Source organism: Phyllostomus hastatus, unplaced genomic scaffold, assembly GCF_019186645.2.
Source record: "Phyllostomus hastatus isolate PE091 unplaced genomic scaffold, TTU_PhHast_1.1 phas_contig_283, whole genome shotgun sequence".
Lineage (NCBI taxonomy): Eukaryota > Metazoa > Chordata > Mammalia > Chiroptera > Phyllostomidae > Phyllostomus > Phyllostomus hastatus.
The window spans coordinates 17356894-17376142 of NW_025333833.1; the positions used below are offsets into that span (position 1 = coordinate 17356894).

Sequence of the window (19249 nt, forward strand, 5' to 3'; positions counted from 1 at the left end):
TTGGGACAATCTCTTCAGTGGTTACAGAGCAGCACTTCCTGAGCACCTGCGAGATGCAGAGGAAGGTGCCCCCACAGTGGCCCCACCGCATTTCCTGAACTCCAGAAAGTTTTCTATTTAATGAAAAGCACAAGCTGCATATCAGATAGGATGTATCCACTCAAAGCCAAGGCTAAAGGGACTAGAATCCAGGGGCGACTGATGGAGAGAAGTTAATACTGGGTGGTTCAAGAAAGAAATATAAGATTTATTTCAGATCTACCCCATGCCAGCATTGCAATTGCATTTGTCATGTAAATTCATTGAATCTTCACAGAAACCTGAGCGGTGGAAATTATCCTCTTGGGACTTGAGTAAGTGTCAGGACCAATAATTCAAATCCAGGGTTCCTTCTCTTCAGAGCCTGAGTTATTTTCATAATACCATGTTGCTTCCTAACAAAACAGCTGACTCACCTGAGTATTCATTTAATGTTTGTGGAATTAAGAACCCGGGGATAACCTTAACCACTCTGCTATCAATTATTGTCATTATTTATTGAGCTTTTAATATGTACCAGGTACTGTGATAAACATTTTATCTATATTACCCCACTTATTAAAAATAAACTATAAGGTGATAACTCATTATATGTGATGAAATTAGAGAGGGTGAATGATTATCCTGTGGTTGGTAGAGGAACCAGGATCCCACATTTTAGCTTTTTGTTTCCAAAGTGCATTCCTTGTATTCTCCCTGCCATGGCAATGAGTAGTTAGTTACTTCTTTTCTTCCCATTGTTACTACCCATTTCTTCCTAAGACTCATAGCTGTGGATTTCAAGTCACAGGACATGGGATTTGAAAAGTTAGTCACCAGTTGCCATGCCAATAGAAACACTATCTTCACACCCACTCCATCATCATCACATTAGAATCAGCAAACCCAGTAATAGCAGCGAAGACCAAGAGCAGTGCAGCCACCGTCATGAAGGCTGTTTGAAATACAATAAAGGCTAATGTGGTTCCCAGACCCGTGCCCTCCCTACGACCACCACCTCTCCTGCTTACCCTTCTTCAACCCCTCCTAATCCATGAGTAGCCTCAATGCATGAGTAAGTAGTCAGTATTTCAGCCAAAGTGTCGCAGATACAGCATTTATGGAATGCTGAGACCTTTTTGAAGGCTTTTGTGTATCACGAGCTTGGTTTAAAACAGCTCTTTCTGGATTCCAATATTTTCCTATAATGATACATTTTGAGTCCATTTATGTAATGAAAAGACCATAGTCAGTCACCATTTGGGGTAGGTGTTTGAGGTTAATGTCTTAATGAAATGTTCTCTGGTGTATGTGTTCTTGGTAGCTGACTCCAGGGCAATTAAGTCAGAGAGAAGATAACATGAAGGGTTTCTATGTTCCAGCTCAGTAGCCTGGATACTTATACACAGTATCTCACTTAATTCCCCCAACAACCCAGGGAAGGGAGCACATGGTTTTCCTTTTGTCAAACTGACAGAAATGGCGGGAAAAAGAAATAACTTGTTTCTGGCCACACAGCTCTCAGTGGCTGGGCTGGAATTTGAACCCAGGAAAGTAGGACTTTAAGACCTCATCGTTGTTTCCTTCTCAGGAGAAGGATAATATGTGGGTACAGAAGTCACTGCGCTTACCTGTCAGGATTTGCTGGGCTGCCCTTAACATAGAAAGCAGAAGACTCCACTTCTGAGCTCCTCTGCCCTGGTAGACCCTTCTTGCTGTATCTCTCGGAATGGAAGTGGGAGGGTGTGTCTGGACTGCTTTGAGCTCCAAGTGCCAGTGTTGTGCGTGCTCATGACCTTCCCCCTGCAAACCCATCAGACTTGATGAGAAGCTCATTCTAATCAGCAAGCTAATGGGAAATTAGGGATCATAAAAGACTGCTGATTTTATTTTAAGGGAAATTTATATTTTAAAAAAGAGTTTCTTTTTTTCTTTAAAAGAAATGAAGTAATTAAGTCTCATTAAAATAAGTAGCAGTTAGGCATAATTTCAACAGATATTTTATTTCAGGCAGTATTTGATTTAAAAGCAGGGATTGGAAAAGGCTTATACTGCCTCAGTTTTTGTTGGTCCCTAGGAGATCTGGGCATGGCGAGATAGCCAGCATATGAGCAGAGTTGAAGGAAGAAGAGAAGGAGAGAGACAAAAAAAGAGAGAGAATAATTTATAATCTATATTCAGAAAATGAGCTCTTTCTAAATAAGCTACTTTTTCTTTTCGATCTGCCTAAACCTACTCTCAGAAAACTAAATGGTGAATAATCCAGCCGACCATGAAGAACAAACCAATGTTTATTGCCATAGAGCTCGGCAACATATTCTGAAGTAGAACATGAATTGCAATAGAAAATAGGAAGTTGTAGTACTTGCTTCTCAGAGTTCCCAGTGTAAGAGTATCTTGTTAGAAATACACATTTTCAGGGGCATTCCGTGAAGTTTAAAAGGATGATCCTAAAGTTGATGGTGCTGAGGATGGTGCTTCAGCATCCACTCCAGCCAGGCCACCCCGCTGTGAATTCTCACAGTAGACGACCTTCTTGTTGACCCAAAGCTTTTAAGCCGTTTTCTAGGGCCTCACTTTAAAATATATGCAGCTAAGGATTACCACATCTTTCAAAGATGAAAGTTAGGCAAACAAAAATGAAGTAGGGAAACAAACACCAAGCAGGGAGAAGAAAACTTAAAACTATACAGAGTCCGGCTGAAGTAATGCCATTGGGTGTGGCTGGTGGGGTACGTGAGTGTCTCGCATGAGACGGACAGCAATTTGAACATTTCACCTAAAATGTCATATGGTATGCTTGAGTGTGACATTGTTATGTTACAGAATTACATGCTCATGATTTTGTGATAAAAGATTTTTAATGTAATAAAAAAGGGTGTTATTTGTGCTGGACCCTGTACTTATTGCTGATATCCTTAGAAAACAAGAGAACATATTACATTGATGAAACAGAACAAAATGCTACTGAAAAAGAGCATTCAGAAAGCAAAAAAATTCATGGAAATTACAAGTATGATAGCAAATAAAAATTAAACAGAGAGGATAGAAGGTAAAAGTTGAAGAAATCTTTTATACGATGATAGAAAGCAGGAGAGAAAGATAAGAAAATTGGATTAATCCCTGAGTCCGACACTAGAATAACAAGAGATCTGAGAAATGGAAAGAAAATGAAGAGGAAGAAACCATCAAAGAGGGGAAAGGAGAAAATATGGACAACTGTAATTGAACAGCAATAAAATAATTTAAATTTTAAAAAGAAGAGAAACCTGGCTGGCATAGCTCAGTGGATTGAGCGCGGGGCTGTGAACCAAAGTGTCACAGGTTCGATTCCCAGCCAGGGCACATGCCTGGGTTGCAGGCCATGACCCCCAGCAACTGCACATTGGTGTTTCTCTCTCTCTTTCTCCCTCCCTTCCCTCTCTAAAAAATAAATAAATAAAATCTTTAAAAAAATAAAAAGAAAAAGAAAAAAGATGAAATATAAATAAAAATGCTAATTGCATTTAAAGTAACGCTAATTAAAAACAAAAAAGAAACCATCAAAGAGATAACCCAATAACTACCTGAGGTGATGGATGTTAACTAAACTTATTGTAGTGATCACTTCTCAATATGTACATACATCAAATCAGTGTGTTATACACCTTAAACTAATACCATGTTCTATGTTTATATTGCATTAAAACTGGGCAAAAAAGAAGGGCCAGGGAAATCTTTTGCCAGGGTGACTTTGAAAGCCTACCTCCATTTTTAAGAATTTTCTTTTCAGTTATTGTTTTTTCCTGATTTGTCCCTTTTATCGATAGTCATTCCCTCTGTGTGTTCACTCGTCTTATGCTTCTTCAGTCTTTTTCTTTGATTTGGCATAAGGCCCGGGAGAGATGTCAGAGAGGCGATGTGACTACAGTCCTAGGGACCCGTCCTCCGTGACTAGCATGTCCCCATAATTGCTAAATGGAGTTTCCAGATGAGGAGCTAACAAAGGCCTCGTGGCCTTTAGCTGGGAATTCAGGCTACAGAAACAAACACAGGCTTAATGGTAGAGTCATATTTAAATTTGATTTTAATGTCTCATCAGGAACTTTGCAAGAAAAGTTGGTTTGGATAGACCCATAAATTACCAACAGAGGGCAATCATTTTTTATTGTTACAAAAAGGAAAAAAGCTCATTTTAGTCCTTTCTATATCTCTAAGCTTTGAAACACTTGCAGAGGAAGCTATTTATTTATTTGCTTACTTATTTCAGCTTTCTCGAGTTTAGGGATAAATTATACTCTGCAAGGTTGTTAACTAGAAGTTACAGTGCATTTTGCAATAGAAATAATTTTACAAATAATGGCCAGCTTGCTGGAGGAGCCAGAAATCTACCTAACCCACTGATTAGCAAAGGCTACTGGTGAGGTTCTAACAGCTCTGCAGAAGCTGGCCTCCCAGAGTGCCAGAGATGCCCTGCCAACTCAGAGACGGGTTCTTCCCTTCCTTACTTCCCTTGGGTAGCAGGCAGATCAGGTGCCCATCCAGCTTCTGGGCCCTGAAGTAGATGTCCCAAAGGGAAAGGGATGAGGGAAAGGGGAGGAGTGTGGCTGATGAGTCTAGAGACTGGGGAGCTCAGAAGAATGGGGAGCTAGACAGCAGGTTCAGTGTAAGTGAGAATAGCAAGGGGCTAGGACCTGCGGCCTGCTAAATACACCCCTTGAGTCTCTTTTCTGTTCCACCAAAAAAACCTAGGGGCTGAGCTACCTAATTCCTTTTCCACTGCAGTTACGTTGACTAGGGTTGCCCTCCAGCCTGGGTTCATAGAATAGGACAATCTCTCAGTTTCCCTTCTCTCTTACCTTTTGAGAAAATGTGAAGAATTTTGTTCCAAGTGACAAAAGAAAGTTGAGTAGAAATAAAAAGAAGTACCCTTATTATGCTTCACCCAACTTTGATCCGCTGGAGAGAGAAGGAGAAGAAGAAGGAGGAAGAGGAGGAGAAGAAAAGGAGGAGGAGGAAGAGGGAAGGGGAGGGAGGAGGGGAAGGGGGAGGGGTCAGGAGAGGAGGGGAGAGAGAAGAAAGAAAATTTCTTTGAAGGGCATAAATTTCCAGGTTGAAAGGCTTTACTGAAAGCCTAGCATAATGGATAAAAAGTGAACCACAGCAAAAGGTCCATTATTCTGAATTTTTAGATCATTGAAGAAGGAGAGTTTCTAGAGAGAAAAAAACAAGTTCAATTTGAAGGATGAGAGATCTGAATGCTCTTGACTTCTCAATAGCAAAGGAGCACAGTGGAGAAATGCTTCCAAATTCTGAGAGAAATGACTTCTAATCTGGAATTCCACACCCACTACAACGAGCTGTTAACTGACTTGAAGAGTAAACATTCCTTCTCAAAAGCTGTGCTCCCATATATCCTTTCTCTGAAAGCTGTTAGAAGATTCCTTCTACCAACAAAAAGGGGTAAACCGAGAGGCAGGAAGACATGAGATACAGGGACTGGGATCTCACCCGAATCCTAAAGGAAGGGACTTCCCAGGACGCTGGGCAGAGCTGCCCACACAGCTGTGAAGCCACAGGTCAGAAGCCTCCAGGAGAGATTTCTTTACAGAAATGAAGTTGATAAACTCACCAATGTGTTTCAATATATTGAGAAGACACATTGACCTGTGGGAGAGTTTGGAGTCAAATTGGCAATAAGTAAACTAAACAGGAAAAGACAAATACCATTATTGGCTACCATAAAAAGAAAACATTGCAGAAAAGGAAAAGTAACCACAGTATAGTACAAGGCTTAGCTGTGATAGCATCCATTTATTAATGATCATGTGAATATAGGTAATTATCTAACCAATATGATGGTAGAATTATGTTAGGAGGGTGAGATTGGAGGTGAGGTAAGAAAGAGCTAAATTCTCAGAGGTCATTGGATAAGGCCTACAATTGAAATGTCAGGATATAGCAGTTTGGGCATGGTATTAAAATACGGAGATCAATAGCGAAACAAGTGGCTGATACAGTGGAAGTGGGTGCTTCAGCATAATAGAAAATTGGGTGAAAAGGAAGATGGCCTAGGAGAATAAGAAAATTTTTTAAAGATTTTATTTATTTATTTTTAGAGAGGGAAGGGAGGGAGGGAGGGAGGGAGGGAGAGAGAGAGAGAGAGAGAGAGAGAGAGAGAGAGAGAGAGAGAGAGAGAGAGAGAGAGAGAAAGAAACATCAATGTGCGGTTGCTGGGGGCCATGGCCTGCAACCCAGGCATGTGCCCTGTCTGGGAATCGAACCTGCGACACTTTAGAATAAGAAATTTTTAAATGTCTTGGACAGTTGGCTCTTTAAACTTTGTGTGTATTATCTATACAAAAACAAATACTAAATTTTAAAAAGGAAGACAAACTTTTGCCATTCTTCCCTCCAAATTCCATATAACGATTTCCATTTAAGGGCCGGAGAATACTATCTCACTGTTCTTTGGATGAGACCTAAAACTCTTGAAATGGTGTAATGTTAACTGTAAACCACTCAAGTACAGAAATAAACCTCGTATCTGAATCGGCATTTTGGAGAGGTCTCCCTCCTTCCTCCCCAAAACAGCAGGGCCAACTAATCTCCGTGTAGAGTCACGCGAGGCTTCCTCTGCACCGAGGCTCAGTCATGACAGTGACGTGACTGCTACACTCTCCCTCCCTTCCTCCCGCCTCACGCTCAGATGTCTGCTCAGGTGGTAGTTTGACTCACGCGTCTGCCCTCCCAGGTAGGTTGTATTTAAGGGCGTAATGCTTCATATGGGAGATACCAGTAAAAAAATGTATACATGAAAAAGACAACTTCCTTCATATAAAATTAGAGAAGGGCCCTGGTGGGCGGCTCATTTGGTTTGAGCGTCAGTCCATACACCAGAAGGGTGTGGGTTCGATTCTCAGTCAGGGCACATACCTAGGTTTTGGGTTCAGGCCCTGGACTGAGTGCATACAGGAGGCCGCTGATCAGTGTTTCTCTCTCACATCAGTGTTTCTCTCTTTCTCCTTCCCTCCCCTTCTTTCTCCCTCCCCCAAACCAATGAAAGCATATCCTCAGGTGAGGAATAATTAATAATAATAATGATAAAACTAGAGAAGGGGCATTGAGAACAGAATCATCCATTTTTAGGAATCATAACATTTATGATGACAATGATAACCCAATAAGGCCCTCCTGGGGACCCTGGATCTTCCAGACTCTCAGAACCAGAGTGGGAGGGGAGCAGCCCTGGGCCGTGAATGACGTGGTAGCCTTGCTGTAGCTGTGGCCAGGACTGTGGTCTCAGACCTGCGCCTGGTTCTCAGGTCATTAAAAAGAGAGCTATTCTTTCTGTATTGATTTGGTGTAACTATTTTTTATGCTCAAGATTAAATTAGCTTCCTGGCAGCCATCCTGCAAAAAGCACCTGTACTCCTCATGTGTGACCTCTGGCTGGTTGTGGGCCAGAGAACAGAGCTGAAGTAGGACTGCCATTCGGGCTGATTGGGTTGGGGTCAGAGTGCCTGGGCACAGGCAGCGACCTGGGCCGTGGGAGGCTGGTGCTGAGCCCACGCGGGAACATGACTGGGGCGGGGGAATAGGTGCTTCGTCCCTGTAGTGTGTGATGCTGTTTATGAGCTCAGAAGAGCTGATGTCTGCATTATTCAGGCTTCAACTGTTGCTTTTCATCTGCCTCCTTTTGTTCAGATCGACACCACTCCCTGGTAGCTCTTCGGAGCTGGTGGCACTTTGTGATCCTCATTTACAGTTCTCTTCAGGTAGATTTGTGTCCTCGGTTTTTCAGGCAGCCAGACCCAGCCACTGCTGAGCAGACCGAACTAAAGACAGCCCTCCCTTGCCTCTAGATCCAGGGCTTCCTCTCAGTCTCTCTTTTTTCCCTCCCTTCATCTGTGAGTTAGGCCTAAGATTATTTGAAAATAATGACATGGTGTGTTTCTAGCATGGGGTAGTATTCACCAATACAAAGGAATGAACTATTGACATATGTATGCAACAAGGTAGATGGATCACAAGGATAAGTGGGAAAAGCCAGTCTCAAAACATCACGTACAATATGATTCCATTTATATAACACTCTTGAAGCGACATAATTATAAAAAAGAAGAGATTAGTGGTTTCCAGGGGAAGTGGGAATAGCACAAGGGAGGTCTCTGTGATAACAGGACAGTTCTGTGTTCTGAATGTGGGGCTGGTTGTATGAATCTGCATATGTGATAAAATGACACAGAATCATATGCATACTTTAGAACAATGAAAATCCTTTGGTTTTGATATTGGTGCTGTTGTTGTTATGTGACATGTAACCAATGGGGAACCTAGGTGAGGGATTTATAGAATCTCCCTGTATTATCTTTACAACTTTCTGTGAATTTATAGTTATTTCAACATCAATTTTTCTTTCTTAAAAAGAGAAAGGAGCTATTGTTGCAACAACATGGATGAACCTCAAATAATTATGCTGAATGAAGGAAACTAGTCAATAAAGTACAAAAATATAAAGATGAATTGGACTACCTTAAAACTAAAACCTTTCATGGTGCAAAAAACAATACCATAAAGAAAGTGAAAAAACAACCCACAGGATGTGAGAAAGTATTTGCAAATCATATATCTGATAAAGAATTTATATATGTAAATAAAATTCTTTATACATACATATAGAGAACACTTATAGCTCAATAATAAAAAGACGAACAACCTAACTGAAAAAATAGGCAAAAGATTTGAGCGGACCTTTCTCCAAAGAGATATGAATGGTCAACAGGCACATGAAAAGATACTTCATTTACCTCATTAGCCATCAGGGCAATGGAAATCAAAACCACAGTGAGCTAGCAGATCACACTCATTACGATGGTAATAGTAACGAAAACAACAGATAATGAATGACAAGTGTTGGGAGGATGTTGGAGACACTGGGACCCCTTATACACCATTGGAAGAGTGTAAAATGCTGCGGTTCTTCAAAACATTAAACATAAAGTCGCCACGTGACCTAACAAACCCACAGCTAGGTGTATGCCCATGAGAAATGAAAGCATGTTAATACAAAACTTTATACAGGAGTGTTTATAGGAGCACCATTCATAATAGCCAAGAAGTGGAAATGACCCCGATGCCCATGAACTGATGAATGGATAAATGAAAAGGGGTTATATCCGTACAATGAAATATTATTCAACAGTAAAAGGATACACCTTGAAAACCTTGTGACGAATGAAAGAAGCTAGCCACAGAAGGCCACATATTGTGTAATTTAATTTATATGAAATGTCCAGAATAAACAATCTATAGAGGCCACAGGTGGTTGGCTAAGGGACAGGAGGGGGGCGGACAAGGAATGACTGCAAATGGGTCAGTGTTTGGGGGATGGAAACAATCTACACTTAGATGCAGTAATGATTGTACAGCTCTGTCAATGCACTAAGAGCCATTGAATTGTATGCTTTTGTAGATGTATTTATGGTATATGGATCCTATCTTAATAAAGGTATGTGTAAAAAGTATATGATATATGATTCAATTCATATGAGTATTGAAAATGCAAGCTAACCTGTGGTGACAGAAAACACCAATGGTTGCTCAGCAGGGGGAAGGTGGAGAGTAGGGAGAAGCAGGAGGGGGTGGAGAGACTACAAAGGGACACGACAAAACCTTGGGGGGTGATGGACATGTTCACCATCTTGATTATGGTAATGGTTTTGTGGGTGTATACATATGCCAAAGGTTGTCAAATTGTACCCTTTAAACATGTGCAGTTTATTGTACTATATGGCTTGTTTTTTTAAAAAGCCAGAGCACAAATGTGTGTGAAACTCATGAACCTGACAAATATTTATTGGGTGCTGGTATAGTGTTAGCTCGAGGGGATACAGTGGCAAGGAAAAGATGAGCCCAGTCTTCAAGCAACTCATACTTTGTCAAGAAAGAAACACATGCTATATGAGCTCTGTAGACATGGCTAGGAGTCACGGTCACCCTTGTGGAGAGGTTTCCCGGATGTGCGGGCACTGGAGTTCAGCATTCCAGCGCAATGGGAGGTAGAGGTGGAAGGTGGGGTTTTGTGATGACATTATGGCCGTCCTTCATGACACTAATGTAAAAGCACCAGGAGCACAGAGTGTGTCCTTGCTACATCTCAGAGGGAATCTGATTTTATTCTCACCACATTAAAGCCACGCTTTCCCCCCAGGACTCACATGACAGTGAAATGGATTGCTGTATTAACATCCTGAACAATAAGTGCAAAGCAAAGATAGAACTTCCTTCATCGCCCTCGGCAGACTGGCTATGATTTATTTATTTGTGATGACACATTGCAGGTCTGTCCTGCTACGCTGTTTGCTGTGTGAGGGCCAGGACTCAGTGTCTCATTCACCGTCCTGGCCCCGGCAGGCAGTATAGTGCTGGGCACATGCTGGGATTTGATAAAGATTACTTGCTGGTAGGTTCGGATTTAGGTTGATGTGGAGCCCATAGGAACACGTCTGACTGGTGGCTCAGCCATGGCTCACACTTTCTGTGGCTTGACCAGTGAAGCAGTCCAACTGCACCCACCCCCAGCCCCCATTGCGCTCTGTGTCCTAGCTCTGGGCCCAGTCATGTCAGCTCTCATCCACCTTGGGCTTGTCCTGTTGGTCTAGTGTTGGGAGACTCTTGTTTGCGGTCCACTCCCAGAGGCTTCTGGGGTGAGATTCTCATGGGAAGGTCAGGACAGTCTGTCCTGGAGAGGGCAGCTCTGGCCACTGGCCTGCTTTGGGCAAGGTGGGCGTTCTTGGGCCCTGGCTCAGGGACTGCTCATATGTGGTTTCTTCTCCTCTTCCTGTCTCTAGCACTTCTTTATGCCACCATCTTTGGGAATGTGACAACCATCTTCCAACAGATGTACGCCAACACCAACAGGTACCATGAGATGCTCAACAGCGTTCGAGACTTCCTGAAGCTCTACCAGGTGCCAAAGGGATTGAGTGAGCGAGTCATGGATTATATCGTGTCCACCTGGTCCATGTCCAGAGGCATTGACACTGAGAAGGTAAGGAGGGCGATGAGCTCAGATAAACAAACCACTTACTGCCAGCTTTCCTGGGGACACCTAGGCACTCTCCCAGGGCACTTGTTTTCACACCTGGCTGTGCCTCAGAATTCACCTGGGTAGTTTTGTGTGTCCAGGTCCTACCTCCAGAGATTTTCATGGCTTCCAGATCAGCCTTGCTCAAAGACTAGCAATTAGGAGCCATTATTGAGAAAATTGGAAAGACAGGGTATGCCTCCTGGAGAAAAGAGGAACTGGAAGTCTAACTGTCCAGGGTGGAATTTCCCAAACATACGTGATAAGAATCAGGGCCACCCTGGGTGAGGTCACCAGTATTACTGATATTCCTTCCGCCTCGGGCAAGGGTGGCACAAGATGGCTGAGCACTGCTACTGATCCCGTGTTTATTCAGACTTTCGATATTTTGTTCATCATGGACTTTTTGCATGAATTTTTATTTTTTAAAATATTACATTAAATAAACTGTGATCTATCTCGATTACTGACTTTTTAACATCTCCTTCAGTTCTGTGCCCAAGGCAGTTTTGTGGCCTCACTTTAGTCTTGGCCCTGATAAGAATCTCACGAGGTGATCAGTCAAAGAAGATTCCCAGCCTCCAACCCAGACCCATGGAATGAGAATTGGGGGGGAGGGTGTGGAGAGCCTGGAAGCCTGCATTTTCACAAGTGGTCCTATTCATCAGAGAGGTGCGGGCAATGCTGGGCAAGGGCGTGTGCCTTCATCATCAGCTGGCTTGGGCAGAGCCGCAGGTGGCCACCTCCCTAGGCATCAGTTTTCCCACCTGGAAGATGGAAGTGGCCACAAATCCCTGTTGTTTTCCATGAGTCAAGTTTATTATTCTAGGTGCATTTCAGTGAAGTGAAGAAAATTTGGTGGTATTGGACAGAATGAAGATAAGTGGACTTTCTATTATGCACTTGAGAATTATCTCCTTTTTATGTTTTCTGTAAGCCAAAATGTAACCTTAGGTCAGTTTTCCTCTGCTTTTCAGTCTTTTCAACTACACTTCTCCTTTTATTGTCAATTTGTAAGTACTTAGGGAATACCGATTCCTTTCATTGTTCGAATGAGGAAAATAAAGATAACACTATTGCAAAAATGCCTTATGACACATTCAAAGCCAAATTCAGTTGGCTTTGGACAGCTCTTCATGCTCCTAGTCTTCCTCCATTAGAATAGTCAGTTGAGAATTGACAGTTCAAAAGGAAAAATTGGACTAAACTTAACTGATCCAAATTTAAAAGGAATGATACTTTGGTTTGGTTAAGCACCTTCCATTATAACAACAGTAACATCACACTGACACCACCCCACCAGCTACGGTAACTTGAACGTGCGTTAAGCACAAAAATTTACTGCCTTCTCCACGCGCCTGGTCCTGCATTCCCGCTTTACCCAGGCTCCACTACAACCCTGCTGCTATTTCTGTTGAAAGGGATAAGGACACAGAGGCCCAGTTAATTTTATTAACTGCCCCGGGTCACAGAGTTAAGATCACAAAGCTATCCTGGCTGAGTAACTCAGTTAGAGCATCGTCCAAATATGCCAAGTTTACGGGTTCGATCCCCAATAAGGGCACATAAAGGAATTAACCAATGAATGCATAAGTAGAACAACAAATGGATGTTACTCTCTTTCTCTCTCTCAAATAAATAAATATACAAATAAAGAAATAAAAACTTCTCTAAAAAAGAAAACTTGAATAAATAGAAAAACATACCTTTCTTTAAACAAAAAGAAAAATGGCAAAGCCAGGATTTGAACCCAGTTTTTCTAATTTCAAAGCTTATGCTTTTCCTACTGTCACTTGTTGAAAATTGAAAACATGTCCTGGAGGGAAGAAGGAGGAGTTCAGACAGAGCTGCCCCTGTCTCTCAGACAAGCCGGGCATCGGTGGGGCAGGGCAGTGCCTGTTGTTTCTGCTCTGCTCTCTCAGCAAGGCCGTGGGCTCTGTGGGTGCCCGGGAGCCGATGGAGCAGAAAGGAACTTTGATCTCTCAGCCCTGGGGCTCCTGTTCCCAGGGGCCAGGATGCCTTTGGAAAGAAGGCCCTTCCCCGCCCTCACTGCAGGGCTGAGCTGGGTGGCTGCCCGAGGGAGACAGCACTGTCAGCATTGACCCTTTCTTCCCCTCCTGTTGCCTCATGACCCTGGAGGGCTTTGGGACCTGCCCCAGCTTCTGATCGGATGGAAGACGGGGCACTGTGGCCTCTCACCACAGAGCCTGGCCTGGAGTGGCTGCTCTTCCTGGCTGGCAGCTGCTATGGAGAGGACCAGTCCCGTGGACCCATGCCCCTCCATGGTCCCTTCTCCCTTCTGAGTCCGAATGGTCAGTGGTGACCAGGGGAGCGGGGGGTAGGCTGTGTGGTGGTGGGGTGACAGTGCTGGGCTCATTCCGTTTACCATTTATTGGCTGGTGACCTTGAGCATGTCACTTGTCCTTCTGTGTCTGTGACACTTGGAAACTAGATGACTTTTATACTAAGGCCTCTGGACCTCAGAGCCTCTGTCAGGCCCAGCCACTGCTCTCCTGGGTGGAGAACATCAGAAATGAGAGCCACGCGCACTGAGCACTGGGTGTGCCAGCTCAGGGGACCCTCTGAAGAGTTCTGTGCTCCACTTCCAAAGTGAAGACTTGGGGGAAAGCTAAGCATTGCTTCAAGCTCCCAGGACTACTAAGTGTTAAAGCCAGGAATTGGATCCAGATCCGCCTGCCCCTAAAGCCTGCTCCCTCAGCCCTGCTGCTGTCCTGCCCACTCTGAGGAGGCTCCTGGAGCTTCTATGATGACATCTCCCTGTGGCCTTCGAGGCCTCAAGGACTGGTGGGGATAGTCTGTTCTCAATACCAAGTAGAAGGAAACATGGCCCATTTCAGGGCCTTGAGCAGACACCTTCCCTCGGAGACAGGAATTCGGGGTCCACCAGCCCACACGCTATGGAGCCCACAGAAGGAGGCTGGAGAGGCCTGATGGCCATGACAGTCTGTGATTTCCACTCCACAGTCCCCCTCCTCCTCACACGTGCTTCCCAGTGGCTCCGGGAACAGAGCCCATGAACAAAATACTGTCGCCATGCCAGGGTGTCGTTCACTAGCAGCCTCTGCCAGCCAAGTCCAGCCAGGGGGAAACCAACTATTTAAGGGTGAACTTGAAAGCATGCATCTTGGTTTCGAACCACTGGGCACAGTTTTGACATGACATGTGAGCATTGCACACTCCCTTGTGTTCTGTTTGGAGAGAAGAGGATCCAAATTAAATCCGCATTTCTACAGAAGTCTTGTTTTTAATGAGCTTTAAAGAGGAAAGTATTAGCAAACACTCCGCCCAAGCACTGCTTGTCTGAATCTTCCTCCGTCTCTGCCAGCCTTCCGTCCCCTCTGCTGGAGAACATGCTGGCTGCCTCAGCATCCTGCAGCCCCAGAGCAAGACCACAGAGGGGGGCACTGGCATTTACCGAGTCTCCTGCTGGGGCCAGGCACTGTCCCACGGAAGTGTGCTGGGAGATGCAATTTTATTTAATCCTCATCAGCCAATGTGAGCAGCGTGCATTTTACTTGAGACGCCAAAGGGTAGCGCAGTTAAGTCACTTGAAGAGGCAGGAGGGGGATTTCAACAGTTTGCCCTCTTTCCCCTGCCATGCCTCCACGCGGAGCGCAGGGCACCTGAGCGGGGTGGGATGTGAGCGAAGCTGCCAAGGGCACGCTGAGATTGAGCTGGGTTTTGAAGGAAACTGCAGGATTTCCAAAGTCCATGGTGAGCTCCAAGCACAGAGGCCAATGGCCTGGGCTAAGGCAGAGAAGCAGGGACGGGGAGGAACCCAGCACACCGAGGAAATGTCCTCACTGGACACGGCTGATTCTGTGCCCTCAGCTTTGTTCCCAGGCTAGGATGGATGGGAGAAGGGTTAATTTAGGAACACTCTTAATTTCTCTGAAAAAGTCCACTTGGGGCCTTACTGTGTTACTTAGTATGTAAGGGCCTATGCCATGGTTTTGTGACAAAATTTTGTCCAGGGAAATATTCCTCCCACGAGAGAAGGCTGAGTAATTTTTTTGTCTTTAAAGCGTGAGACCTGCATGGCCTCCTACAGTTCCCATTTGCTTTGATTTCCTAAATGCTGAAAATTAAATCCCAAGCCCAGTTTTGGGGGGGGCAGCCACATGATATAAGAAGTGGTTAGTATGTAAACTAGGCTCTGGAGTCCAGTTACCTGGTTGAAGGTCCCAGCTCTGCCATTTCCTGGCTCTGCCACTTTAGGCAAGCTCGTATCTTCCTTGTGTCTCGGTTTCCTCATCTGCAAAACGGTACAATAGTAGCCCTTGCATCCTAGGGTTTATGTGAGGATTAGATCAGCTAATGCTTGACAGTGTAAAATCACAACCCTCCCTGACTTTCCTTTTCTTTCTTTACTATTCTTTTTAGCACTTACTGCTAAATGATTTTGCATATTATTTGGCTCCTCCCACCAGATGTTAAGTTACATGAAGGCAGGGATTTTGTCTATTTTGTTCACTGCTACATCCTCAGAACCTAGAATGGTTCCTGGCATAAAATAGATGCTGTAAAATAAGTATGAAATGAATGAGCCACTTTAAACTACTTAGCAATACACGGCACACAGTAAGTGCTTAGTAAATATTATTTCTATCTCTCTTTCAATCACACCCGTATTCCGTCCCTCTGCAGATTGTCAGTTCCACCTCCAAAATGTGGTCTGAATATGATCACTTCTCACTGGCTCCACTGCCAGCACTCCAGTCCAAGTCCCCTAGGCTCTTAGGCCACACCTGCGGGAGTGACCTACACTTGACGTCAGAGGCTCACAGGGAGGCCAAGGGAGGCCTCAGCCCAGTGACAGTATCCAGGTTCTTGTCTCCACGTGAGAGAGGAGTTGAGAACTAGACAGAAAGATTCACTGAAGCACAGAGGTTTTATTAAAGTGAGAATACACACTCAGATAGGGAGTGCATCACCCCAGGGGGTCTTGGGGGCTGGGCTTATATTTGGGTTAGTGGGGAGGAACTCCTAAATGTGTGGGTCTGGGCTGAGTGGAAGCAGAGGGGGTGAGGCACCACCTTCCCAAAGGGAGGGGGAGTTTCTATCCTTACTTGGTCTTTACTGAAACTGCCTTGTGTTGGCGCTTGATGGCTACAGGTCTATCTGCAATGCTAATGATATTATAATGAAATTCTAATTGACTGTAGGTCACCTTTTGGGGTCAGAGTGCATGGCCCAGCTGGATAGAACTGGCCCTTATTTGTCTCTGCAGTTTTCCTTGCAAGCTTGCTTCCTCCTGCAAGCTGTTTCCATACAGAGGAGGTGGAGGAGGGGCCCAGCACCTCAATCTGGCTCTCCTGCTGCCACTTGACTCCTTGGCTCCATTCTCGCTCTCCAAAAGTCAGGACCCTCTGACTCCATTCTGTAGCTGCAATGATCCCCTAAAATATAATTCAGGTCCTGTCACCTCCCTGCTGGAAATCCTCCAGTGTGTCCTCATCACACTCAGAATAAATCAAAAAGCTTTGCATCCTTGAATGTCTCCACACCCTTCTCCTACTTGGCGTTCTCCCCAAAACCTCATCCACCCCTTTCCCCTCATTCACATTGGCCATTGCTGCCAGTCTCCTCATAGCCTTTGTTATTCTTCTGGAATGTTCATTCTTCACTGGTCTCCCTCTGACACATTATGAAGGTGTCAAATGTCACCTCCTCAGAGAGGCCTCCCCCAGCCACTTAAAGAGTCCCACGTTCTTCCAGCCCCCCTGCTCTCAGGACCTGCTTCTGAGCAATTAACACGGGTTTTTGTGGTCACTGCCTCCCACAGACAGTAAGCACCATGAGGCCAGGGACCGGCTGTCCTGTCCATCAGGGCTGCGAGTGCTGTCTAGCCTCAGGGGGTGGGGGGAGGACTTGCTTCCACCCCCAGGAGTAGAACAGCGGTGATCTGGAGGCCTCAGAAAGGAGCGCCCTGACACTCTTCCTTCCCATGCTCGGCCAGGTCCTGCAGATCTGCCCCAAGGACATGAGAGCTGACATCTGCGTGCACCTGAACCGCAAGGTGTTCAAGGAACACCCGGCTTTCCGGCTGGCCAGCGACGGCTGCCTGCGGGCGCTGGCCATGGAGTTCCAGACGGTGCACTGTGCCCCGGGGGACCTCATCTACCACGCGGGAGAGAGTGTGGACAACCTCTGCTTTGTGGTCTCCGGCTCCCTGGAGGTGATCCAGGACGACGAGGTGGTGGCCATCCTAGGTAGGTGTTGCCTCTGCTGGAGGGAAACCTTCTGGTGCCCGAGATCTTGGCTTAGCTACCGGGCAGCCCAAGGCCTCTGCTGCCTTCAACCAGAGATTGCACCAGGGGGAAGAACAATGGTTAGCATCTGTGCCTCTATCCAACAGACAAATAGTGGAGTGCCTGTTTAGTGGCACTTGGGGTATTTCAATGACAGAAATGGGTTTTGTCCTCAAGAGCCACCTAGTCAACTGGGGAGATAAACAAATAAGCAGACATTTGCATACCAATGGAAGAGGCATCTAACCCTGTATTCAAGTGTCAGGAGGTCTTCCTGGAAGAAAATGACACCTAAACTGAAAAACAAATACTGAGAATGTGTTAGCATGGAGAAGAGACAGGACAAAGGAGAGTTCTAGGCAGAGGGAGCAGCACGTGTGAAGTCCCTGCGGGGAGAGAGCATGGTTTATGTGCAGCGATGCACGTGCATCGGTGCGGCTGGAACGCACACACCGAAGGGGCGTGTGAGAGACGGGGCTGGGGAGGCCACCGGGGCGAGGCTGGTCATGCAGGCTCTGGGATCCACGTTAAAGGACTTGGGTTTTACTTTGGAGGAGCCAGAATGAAGGTTTAAAGCAGGGGAGGGGCACGATCAGATTTTCACTTTAGCCAGGTGATGGTAGTTGCAACATGGAGGGTGGATTGAAGGGAGAAGGCTGGGATGGCAGGTGAGGTCGGAGACATGTCACCTAGGGGCAAGTTGATGGTGAGCCGATGAAGAGAAGCAAATGGAGCTGTCATACGGAAAGTGGAATCAACAGAGCCTGATGAAGGGTTTACTGTGGAGGGAGAGGAGAGAGTCCAGGAGGGTTGTGGGGTTTCTCACTTGGGGAACGGGGCAGCTGGTCCACCAGACACTGTGATAAAGAACCGGGGAGGCGGGGAGGGACATGGGGCACACGTTGGTGTTTTCCATGTTGCGCATCAGTGGACTTTGAGGGATTCATCCAAGTGCCTGAAGTAGCTTCGGGGCAGCTCCTGATTGGGGGCATTTTACTCTGAGTGGGCAGGCCATCATAATGAGATCCATCATTCATGGTCATCTATTCTGCACCAGGCATTTTACATACAGACTCTCAGTGAACCCTTAGAGTGGCCCTGTGAAGTGATTGTATTATCTCCGGTTTGTGTATGAGACAGTGAAAACTCAGACAGGTTACGAGATTCTCCCAAGACCTCACAGCTGGCGAGGTCCATGGAGCCAGCATCCTGGAGTCCCTCAGACTCCAAAACCTCTGCTCTGTCTTATTTTGTAATACTGCAGTCCTAATGATAATTTATGTGGTTTGCTAGCCCATCAAGCTGCCAGGTGCTGCTAGACATTGTAGACATACACAAGGAGGAACCCAAAATTTATTTATAAAAAATTGTGTATTTATTCTTTTTTAAAATGTGCTCAGTTGACCAAATGAAGGCTTTAAAAATTTTTTTTTAATCTTATTTATTTATTTTTAGAGAGGGAAGGGAGGGAGAGAGAGAGAGAGAAATATCAATGTGCAGTTGCTGGGGGTCATGGCCTGCAACCCAGGCATGTCTTCTGACTGGGAATCGAACCTGCGACACTTTGGTTCACAGCCCGTGCTGAATCCACTGAGCTACGCCAGCCAGGGCTGTATTTATTCTTATATGTTTAAGCTTCAGCCACCTTCAAAGTACTCTCCCTTAAATGTAATGCAACTATCGAGATGCTTTTTCCACTGCTCAAAACAGGTTTTGAACTCGTTGATTTGATGCCTTCTAGTGCTTCTGCCATTTTTTGTTTCACCTCTTCCACATCGGCAAAACTTTTGAGGTCTTTTTTTTATCCAGGGAAACAAACAAACAAAAAATCCTTGGGGTAGAGACTGGGCGAGTAGAGAGGGTGGGGCAGGGGGTCATGCCATTTTTGGTT

The 19249-nt window shown here is 45.2% G+C and overlaps 1 protein-coding gene across 2 annotated transcripts in view; it reads left to right on the forward strand.

The window, feature by feature from the left end:
- KCNH1 (potassium voltage-gated channel subfamily H member 1) overlaps nucleotides 1–19249 on the forward strand; it is a 318994-nt gene that overhangs the window by 208909 nt on the left and 90836 nt on the right. For both annotated transcript variants that reach the window (XM_045838602.1, XM_045838604.1), the window contains exons 8-9: nucleotides 10851–11050; nucleotides 17067–17319. In XM_045838602.1, the coding sequence (XP_045694558.1) occupies nucleotides 10851–11050; nucleotides 17067–17319 (453 nt within the window). The remainder of the gene's footprint in view (nucleotides 1–10850; nucleotides 11051–17066; nucleotides 17320–19249) is intronic.